Genomic DNA, 10,780 nt, shown 5'->3' on the forward strand with positions numbered 1-10,780 from the left:
TGAAGAAAAAAATCAGCAAAGAAAATTGCAAGCACCCAAAGAAGAACAAAAGAAGAAAAGAAAAGAAAATTTCAAAGCACAAACAACAAGTTTATCACCAAGCCATTCAAGTGAGCATCTAAAATTGATTGTGGTGATAAAAAGGGTTGTGAAGTGACTTTGTGTAAGTAACCCCTTTATTCTCTTCTTTCTTATTTTTAAGCCACCCTTTTCATTATATTTTGCTTTCTATTCCTACTAACCATTTGCAGCCGACACACAACAAGTAAACTTTACTTGGTATAGTTTTGAGTAAAGTTACTTAGAACTCGAGACAAAGAGATTGAGAGGAAAAAGGCTTGAGCGTGGGAGACTGGAAGAGGAATAGTAAAAGCCTTGAAGTCCTAGAGTGCAAACACGAGCGGATTGAGTGACATTAAAGTTTCCTCAGAGTGAACTAGTGAGGCTTTATGAGAGCATTAATTGGTAAGGTCCTATACACATTTCCTTTTTCTTATTTTTTCTAACATGTCTCTTCCATCCAACATATTTGTAGTTAAAAGGACTTTGAACATTCAAAGTTGAGAAGATGAACAAAGAGAGAATATCTTCCATAAAAAATATCATATGGAAGATAAAGTTTGTATAGTGATCATTGATGGAGGAAGTTGTACAAATGTAGCAAGCAATCACATGGTGGAAAAAATGAGCCTAAAGACTTCCAAACATCCTCATCCTTACAAATTACAGTGGCTCAATGATGTGGAGGAAGCAAAGGTAACCAAACAAGTCGTTGTTCCTTTCTCCATTAGAAGATACAATGATGAAGTTCTTTGTGATGTAGTGCCCATGAGTGCAAGCCACGTTATATTAGGACGACCTTGGCAATTTGACAAGAAGGCTACTCATGATAGATTTTCCAATGAGTATTCCTTCCAACATCAAGGAAGGAAAATCATATTGGCACCTATGCTTCCAAGTCAAGTCCATGAATGCCAAGTGACCCTTAAGTCATGCATAGAAGAATGGGAGAAGGAAAAGAAGGCAAAACAAATTCACACTCAAAAGATGAACATATATGCCAGTAGAGGAGATATTCATAAACATTTATCTACAAAGAAAGCTATAGTTATACTTATGTATAATAAAATTTTCTACTTACTAACCCTCCTAAAGGCCTGCCTTCTTCTATCTCCACTCTTTTGCAAGAACTTTAAGATATATTTCCTGAAGAAATTCTGATGGTTTACCACTAATTAGAGGAATTGAACACCAAATTGATTTCATTCCTGGAGCCATCATTCCTAATAGAACAACATACAAAAGCAATCCCGAGGAAACCAAGGAATTGAAAAAACAAGTCAAAGAACTACTAAACAAAGGATACATTTGGGAGAGTTTAAGTCCTTGTTTTGCACTAGTTTTGTTGGTGCCAAATAAAGATGGAACTTGGAGAATATGTGTGGATTGTAGGGTTGTGAACCAGATCACCATCAAGTATAGACACCCTATACCTCGATTGAATGATATGCTTGATGAACTTAATGGTAACAACATCTTCTCCAAAATTGATTTGAAAAGTGGCTACCATCATATTAGAATGAAGGAAGGTGACGAGTGGAAAACCACATTCAAGACCAAACAAGGTTTGTATGAGTGGTTAGTCATGCCTTTTGGCTTAACTAATGCCCCTAGCACCTTTATACGTTTGATTAACCATGTCTTTTGGCCTTACATTGGTAATTTGTGTTGTTTATTTGGATAACATATTAATATACAGTAAGTCCCTAAACGAGCATGTTGAACATTTAAGAACTATTATTGTCACTTTGAGAGAAGAGCACTTATACGCTAATCTCAAGAAATGTGTTCTCTGTACTGACCAAGTTACCTTCTTAGGCTTCATTGGAAGTTCACAGAGATTGGCAGTGGATCCAGAGAAGATTAAATCAATTCAAGTGTGGCCAAAACCTATCAATATCAGTCAAGTCCAGAGTTTCCATGGATTGGCTAGTTTTTACAGGAGGTTTGTACCTAATTTTAATTCTATTACCACCCCTTAACAGGGATTATTAAGAAGAATTCAAACTTCTCTTGGGGGTAAAGAACAAGATATAGCATTCAACGAACTTAAGGATTGTTTGACAAAGGCATCATTACTAGCCTTGCCAAATTTTGAAAAGACCTTTGAAGTTGAATGTGATGCCTCCGGGATTGGAATTGGTGTTGTTTTGAGTCAAGAAGGAAAGCCAATTGCTTACTTTAGTGAGAAACTAAATGGTGCAACTCTGAATTATCCAACTTATGAAAAAGAGATGTATGCACTCATTCGGGCATTAAAAACTTGGCAGCACTAGTTGTTACCAAGTGAATTTTTTATACACACTGACCATGAAGCCTTAAAGCATATCAAGGGAAAACACAAGCTTAATAAGAGACATGCCAAATTAGTCGAATTCCTTGAGTCTTTTCCCTATGTCATCCACTATAAGAAATGAAAAGATAACATTGTGGCTGATGCTCTTTCACGTAGGTATGTTTTACTTAACACATTGGATTCTAAACTTCTTGGTTTTTCATTCATCAAAGAACATTATGCTACTGACTTGCACTTTAGAGAAAAGTATAAGTTATGTGAAACAGATGCTCATAACAAGTACTACCAGCATGATGGATATCTTTTCAAGGAAGAGAGACTTTGCATCTCACAAGGCTCCATGAGAGAAATATTAACCAAAGAAGCACATGAAGGGGGACTTATGAGACACTTTGGCGTTGAAAAGACACTTAGCATCTTGAAAGAACATTTCTTTTGGCCAAAGATAAAAAGGTATGTTGAAAAGGTATGTGAAAGGTTCATAGTGTGTAGAAAGGAAAAACAAGAGTTATGCCCCATGGATTGTACATGCCTTTACCAATTCCAACCATGCCGTGGGTAGATATCTCTATGGACTTTGTTTTGGGCTTACCAAAGACCAAGAGTGGAAAAGATTCAATATATGTGGTGGTTGATAGGGTCTTTGAAATGGCTCACTTTAGACCATGCAACAAAACCGATGATGCCATCCATGTTGCAAATTTGTTCTTCAGAGAATTGGTAAGGTTACATGGACTTCCTCGAACCATTGTGTCAGATAGAGATTTCAAATTCTTAAGCCAATTCTGGAGGACTTTGTGGAGTAAAGTCGGCATAAAACTACTATTTTATACTATATTTCATCCACAAATAGATGGAAAAACTGAAGTGGTTAACAGATTTTTGTCAACGTTACTCAGATCCATCATCCAAAAGAATATCAAAACTTGGGAAGAATGTCTACCACACGTGGAGTTTTCTTACAACCGAACAATTTATTTAGCAACCAAGTATTCTCCACTTGAGGTAGTGTATGGTTTTAACCCTTTAAATTCTTTAGACTTAGTTCCTTTACATTGTGATCAAATAGTGAACAAAGATGGAAAAACAAAGAAGAATTCGTTAAAACGCTCCATCAACAAGTCAAGGACAATATTGAAAGATGGACTAGACAATATGAGCAACAGACAAACAAAGGAAGAAAGAAGATAACTTTTGAAGTGGATGATTGGGTTTGGGTACACTTTAGAAAAGAAAGGTTCCCAAATCAAAGAAAGTCCAAATTACTACCCCGAGGAGATGGTCCATTTCAAATTGTGGAAAAGATAAATAACAATGCTTACAAACTATAGTTGTCCGGTGAGTTTGCAGGCGTAAGTGCTTCATTCAACATATCTAACTTGTCACCATTTGTGGCTATAAATGATTTAGGGACAAATCGCTTAAAAAAAGGGAGATGATGTGGTCATACCTACCTTGGATCCAGAAGTGATGCCTCAAGGTCCCATTACTCGATCAAGGGTGAAATAATTCAGGGAAGCACTCTTAACTAAGTGTCTTGAAGCCTTCAATTCATTTAACAACTTAACACCATCCAATGTTAAGTTGTATAATGTTTTAATAGCTAAAGACTAAGTTAGCATATCAACGCCTTTATGATTAATGCACAATGTTAATTTAAGTATTTTAAGTATGTTAGATTAGTCTTACATTCATTTAAGCATGATTTATTACATTTATGAAATGAAAGCATGCTTAATCATTCATTTGTTAGCTCATGTGCATTGATTTCAGCTCCTAAATCTTATACATGAGCTTACATATGTTATATCATTATGTACTTAGCTCTTGACATGCATTCATAGCTCATAAGACCATAATCATGTACGAAAGCTTTTGGAACAAATAGGAAGCTCAACTCAGTTAGAGGAGCTCAAGGCTAGCTCATCTCAGCTAGTTGGACTATTTGACGACAAGTTGCTGAACGTGACAACAAATGTAGCTGAACATAGCTAAAGATGATGCTAGGGAGCTTGGGAGATCATGGATAAGAAGATCCTTCGCCACCAGCGCTTGCATTGTTTGTTAGCTAAACACATGCAAGCTTGAAGATAGCTCAACTCACACCCATGTTTGGTCTTCATAATATGTATAAGGCTACACTATAAGCCTCCTAGGTAACCTTGTGACCAGAAAACATGTGCCAAGCGTGTGGACTCCTCCTAGGTGCACCAAACACCAAATAACCCAACCATTCAACCAAGGCTCCTAATACTTCATTTAGGCGCCAATTTGAAGGGGTTCAAGTACCATTCAGCCAAGATACATGCCCCCTTAATTCAGTCGAAACATTATTCCCTTTCATTCATGTACTTAATTAATTAATTATTTCATTCTAGAAGGACACAAGGGCTAGCCAAACCAACATGCATCCATTCGACCATATCTCTTCAATTCATATAAATAGGTTGGTCCTATTCATTATATAAACACACATTTGATATAATTTAAGTGATATTATTCTCTTTTCTCAAGTCCTTGTGACTTTTATCGACTTATCAAGTAATTTATTACTTGTGGTATCAACCTCTATTCCCTTGATACTTGTGGTTCCTATCTCCTTATAGATAGTGGGTCTAAGTCCATTTTACCATCCTTTAGAGATATTTGTAAGGCTGAGTCTTTTCTCATTCTAGCACTGGTTCTTCCTTGGTCTTTCTAATATATTATCCTCACCAACCATCATTTCTTTCATAAGCCATACTATAGCCTTTTCATCCTACTTCTGCTACCAACTTCATAACATACATAGCCCTCCATTTCACCTTTACATCAACAACCAAGCCATCTATTTGAGTCATTCACTTATGCAGGTTATTTTTACTTCCTTCCTAGATCCACAATCAATTTAAGATAAGAGTACCTTACATCAATAGACCTTTGAATAACTTTTAACAACGTTTAAATAATACAAAGCTAAAAAGCTTGCCATAACATTTTGTTCTTTTATATATGTATTGCACGAAATAAAGAGAAATATAAGAAATGAAACCTTGTTGTTAGTTATCACAAATTATTTCCATGAAATACCATTTGAATAAATCCATCTAAGAACAGCGAGAACAATTAGTGACATGGAAAAATGGAGATGTTAACACTAATTGAAAAATAATAAGAATTGATGTCGTAACGCTTTTTTCAAAAAGAAAAAGATTCATTATTCTTAATCATAAAAATTATATTTTTTGAATTTTTAATTTCAAAATCAATGTAATTTGGAGTCGCTGTCAAACTTTTGGTTAGGTAGATCGAATACCTAACAAATAACTTTTAAAGAATAATTATTTTTAAAATACAACTTGGTCTACATTTACCATAGATTTATTTTAAGGATTCAGGGGTCATTACGAATGGAGAAATAGATACTCATGCACAACGCCCAATATTAATACCTAATTGGTTATACATCATTGTGGTAATAGGAATTAAAGAAATCTAAAATTAAGAATTATCTTACAATTTATTTTATTGCTCATTAATTAATTCATTTCTAACTATAGATGAACATTCTTCATTTTGAGAAGAGATCCCAGAATTTGTACGTCCTCTAGTGGGAAGGCTATCCCATCTATCTCTTCTAGGGGTGCTTATCGAGCGAGTTGATCGCGAGTTGGATAGTGCTCAAATCGTGCTATTTAAAAAATTTATTGCTCAACTTGACTCGTTGCTCGTTAAGCTCGTTAAAATTGTGCTCGACTCGTGCTCATTAAGAAAATTTGTTACTAGACTCATTGCTCATTAAGCCCGCAAAATTTTTATTTTATTTTTTAAACTATAAATAAAATCTATTATTACTATTATAACTTACTATAAACTAAAATTAATAAATATAACAAAAAATTATCGAAAAATGTATAAAACAAATTCAAAGGGTAAACACCAAAATAACAATCCATAAATACATTAAAATAATAATTAAGGTTTGATTTTTGGTTATAGTAAAATAATAATTATGAATTAATAATTTAGTATTTTAATTATTTATTAGAAAATTAATAGATTAGTGATTTATTATTATTTTTATTATCAATTAGTAAATTAGTAATTTTTTAATGAAATAAATTTTTCAGATAACATTGAAAAGTTATAAAAAAAAGTAACTAGTTGCTTGCGAACTTATCGAGTCGAGTTGGACTTTGCTCGAGGCATCGAGTCAATCCTGAGTTGAGCTTTTATCGAGTTTTGACTGAGTCCAGTTCGATCTACTCACGAGCTGCTCAACTCATTAAGCACCCCTAATCTCTTCCCTATATGAGAATATTCTCTTTATTATTTATTTAGATGGCCTTGCAATAAGCATGAATTGAATATAATTAAAATTAATACAACATGCAAGAAACAAACACATGATTACTATAAAAAGTAGAGGGGTCATTTTGTATTAAAACCACGTATTACATATGATAATCAAGACAAGACAATGACTAAAATGTAAAGCCTAATAAATTATAGTGGCTTGTAGCATGAATAAGGTATTTCATAATATTTTCTTATAGAGAAGACTAAAACGCAACACATCAAGAATTTAAAAACTAAATTAGCCATTCAACCAAAACATATGAACATTCAAATAGTGATAAAAATATAAACACATTAAAATATAAAGCTCGGAACATAAAATCAAATAAATTCATTTGGGTACTGAAATGCAAAGGTTACAAAGTAAAGGACCCCTCACGAAGATTACCCAACCGTTAAATGTGCAACTATAACCCCCATAAAACAACACCGTATAGTTCCTATTATATATGTTTTGAACCAAGGCCAAAAATGGCCTAATCTCTCATTTCCTCATTTTTGTATTTCTGCCTAAAAGAGAGTTTGTTTTCTCTCAAATCTTTCCTCACCGAAGGAGGCCGAAAAGGCACCAACCGTCTTTTGTTGATTTCACTGACAGCTGAATATGGTGGTCAAAATTTAGAGCTCGAAATGAACCCTCTCCCCTCGTAAATTTATGTCCAAGCCTAGAGACTCACGAATCGTTCTAGATCTAGGGGCTTACCTTTGAAAGATAACACTTTCTGGCAATGCTTGGACTCTCCGGTGGAAGAAGAAGGTTTGCTTCTCCTTTCCCTTTCACTTTTTTCTTTTTTGTTTTTTCTTCCCCCTCTCCTTTTTGGTTTTTCCCTTTATATTGAAAGATTCCTTTTTTTATGATTTTTGGTTGTATGATAAATATTCTCTTACTTTTATTTGTTTTCCTTTTTTCAAATTTGGGGCTTTGGCCGATGAGGCTAATCCAGCAGGGAAAAGTTCCTTAATTAAGCAATTTTGATGCATGTAAAGGAAGGGCTAAAATTTGTACCCTAAGGTCCCTTTTTAATTGTCACTGTGATGATCGATGACAAATCCGATGCAGTGATGACAACAACTTCGAGAGATGGGGAGTCTAACGCGTGCATCTCACGAACAGGGAACCATGGGTGTGTGGAGGAAGTGGATGGAGCAACCTTTTATGGTGAAACCTTAATGGGGCCTTAATCTGGACCATTAAATTGGATTCAATCCAATGATAGGGTAGAATCATCGATAGAAACAAAGGGTGAAAACCCTAGTTCCCTTCATCTTAACTGTTTGATCTACCCAGATATAACGGTGCCAATTGTGCGGCACATAGGAGATGAGATTTGTAGGGTTCCCATAGTTGTTGGGCTTTCACCGATTCGGGCTAGGGTTAATTGGTATGTTTTGTTTGCTAATGAGCTATAAAGAGGTTTGGTTTACATTGTCATTTAGACTTTTAAAATTTAAATTAATAATTTTTGTGTGTTTGTGTTACATTATAAGTTCACTTTAGTTTAAATGTCGTATTGAATTGCACTATCTCGATATATTGTACTTTTCACGCTCATTCTACAAAATGCATTCTTGAAAATTGATACAAGCATTAATCTAAAGACATTTTACCATTTTAATAAAATATTTAGAACTTATACGTCATTTAACATTTAAATAATTGAAGCAAATATGGATACTAAGTAAATGAAATTAATAGGCTATGTTAGAACTAAACTATAACTGTAGGGACCTATTGGTAATAATTTTATTTTATGCAATAAATATATTAGAAAAATGACTAGAATGAAAACTTAACAAAATTAGAGAGGTTATTTTGTATTATTAAAACTACTTTAGTACATATGATAATCAAGACAAGAATGACTAAAATGTAAAACCTAATAAATTATAGTGGTGCGTAGCAAGATTATGGCATTTCCTAACATCTTACACAAATGATTAAAATGCAGCAAATCAAGAAATTAAAAGTTAAATTAGGCTTTCAATCAAAATATATGAACATTCAAATAGTGATGAAAATATAAACACATTAAAATATAAAGCTTGAAACATAAAAATAAATAAATTCCATTCGCTGATTGAAATGTAAAGGTTACAAAGTAAAGGACCCCTTGAGATGATTACCCAATCGCTAAATGTGCGACTCTAAACCCCCCCCCCCCAAAAAAATTGTGTCGTATAGTGCCTAGTATATATATTTTAATCCAAGGCAAAAAATGGCCTAATCTCCCATTTCCTCATTTTTGTTTTTTTCTTTGTTTTTTGCTTAAAACAGAAAGTTTGTTTCCTCTCAACTCTCTCATCACCGTGGGAGTCTGAAAAGACTCTGGCTACCTTATGTTAACACCGCTGGTGGTCATATACGGTGGTCGACACTCAAGTCAAAGCTAAAAAATAACCCTTTCCCCCTCCTAAACCTAAATTCGAGCTCTACTAAGCCTAGAGACTCACAAATCGTTCTAGCTCTATGGGTTTACCTTTAAAAAATAACATTTTTCAACGGAGCTTAGACCCTCCGGTGGAAGACAAAGGTCCCCTTCTCCTTTCCCTTTCCCTCTTTTTCTTTTTAATGTTTTCTTCCCCTCTCTCGTTTTTAGTTTCCATTTCATATTGAAAAATATCCCCTTCTTTTTTATCATTTTTGGTTGCATGATAAACATTCTCTGACTTTTGTTTGTTTTCCTTTTTTCAGGTTTGGTGCTTTGGTCGAGGAGGGTAATCTAGTGGGAACAAAGCCCTGAATCGGGTGGCTTTGATTCATGTAAAGGAAAGAATAAAATATTTACCTTGAGGTCTCTTTTTATTTCTCTCAATGATGACCGACAATAAATTCGACGGCGGTGACGATAGTAGCTTTGAGAAAGAGGGAGTATGGCAAGTGCATCTCACGAACAAGGCACCACATGCAAATGGAAGTGGTGGCTGGAGTAATCATTTAGGGTTAAACCCTAATAGGGCCTTGATTTGGAATATTGGATCAGATTCGATCCAATCGTAGGGGTAAAGTGGTAATAGAAACAAAGGGTGAAAACCCTAGTTTCCTTCATCTTGGCTGTTGTATCTGCCTATATCTAACAGTGCCAATCATGTGGCGCATGGGAGATAAGATTGCTTGGGTTCCCCTAGCTGTTGGGCTTCCAATGATTTAGGCTTGGGTTAATGGGTCTGTTTGTTTGTTGATGAATTATAAAGAGTTTTGGGTTACATTGTAATTTGGACTTTTAAAATATAAATTAATAGTTTTTTTGTATTTTGATTTTCTATTTATAATAACAAATATCAATATTAATAATAATAATAAAAAAAAATGGTGATTATAGTTGACCCTCTTTACTTATTGCGGTAGAACTGGAATAAAGAAAAGACATAAAACATCATTTTCGGTGTGGTCACTAAGATTCTTTAGCTACAAGTTCTTCTCATTATGATTTTTTTCTTTGAAAATGTTGATCCACCTTATTTTGTGATGGAATTGGGTGAAGGTTGAACAAGTCCTTCTGATTATTCACTTCTTCTCTTAGAAATGTTGATCCACCTCTTTTTGTGTTGAAATTGAGCAAAGTTTTCAACAAGTTCTTTTAATTTTGAACTTTTCCTCTCATAAATGCTGATCCAACTCTTTTTATGATGGAATCGAGCAAAGGTTGAACAAGTTCTTCTTGTTATGAACTTCTTCTCTTGGAAATGATGTCCTATCTCATTCTATTATGCAATTGAGCAAAGGTTGAACAAGTTCTTCTCTCATAATGAACTTATTCTATTAGAAAAGATGATCCAACTCCTTCTATGGAATCGAGCAAAGGTTGACCAAGTTCTTCTCATTATAAATTCTTTTCTCGAAAATATTACTCTTTAAAACTTGAATTCTTTGTTGAAGTCTACTTATTTGACTGATGAAAAGATGAATTGAATCTCTATTGGCTATTAATTTCTTGTCAAACATTCAACAATTGATAAAAAATGGATGTGTATGCTCTTATTTTGTAAATGCCTAAATATGCATGCATGATGTCATTTTAGTATTGCAAGCATCATTGTCTTGTAAATCTTCGCTTCGTCCTCTTTGTTAGAGTCGTTTCTTGAGTC

General features: G+C 34.2%; 1 protein-coding gene across 1 annotated transcript; it reads left to right on the plus strand.

Moving 5' to 3' along the window:
- Positions 1-1,697: 1,697 nt before the first annotated feature.
- LOC120173986 lies at positions 1,698-9,435 on the plus strand. Its single transcript, XM_039180995.1, has 4 exons — positions 1,698-2,005; positions 2,513-2,809; positions 8,970-9,059; positions 9,387-9,435. The coding sequence occupies exons 1-4, from the start codon at positions 1,698-1,700 to the stop codon at positions 9,433-9,435; spliced, it is 744 nt and encodes a 247-aa protein (XP_039036926.1).
- Positions 9,436-10,780: the final 1,345 nt, after the last annotated feature.

This window comes from Hibiscus syriacus, unplaced genomic scaffold (assembly GCF_006381635.1).
Source record: "Hibiscus syriacus cultivar Baekdansim isolate YM2019G1 unplaced genomic scaffold, ASM638163v2 tig00111996_pilon, whole genome shotgun sequence".
Lineage (NCBI taxonomy): Eukaryota > Viridiplantae > Streptophyta > Magnoliopsida > Malvales > Malvaceae > Hibiscus > Hibiscus syriacus.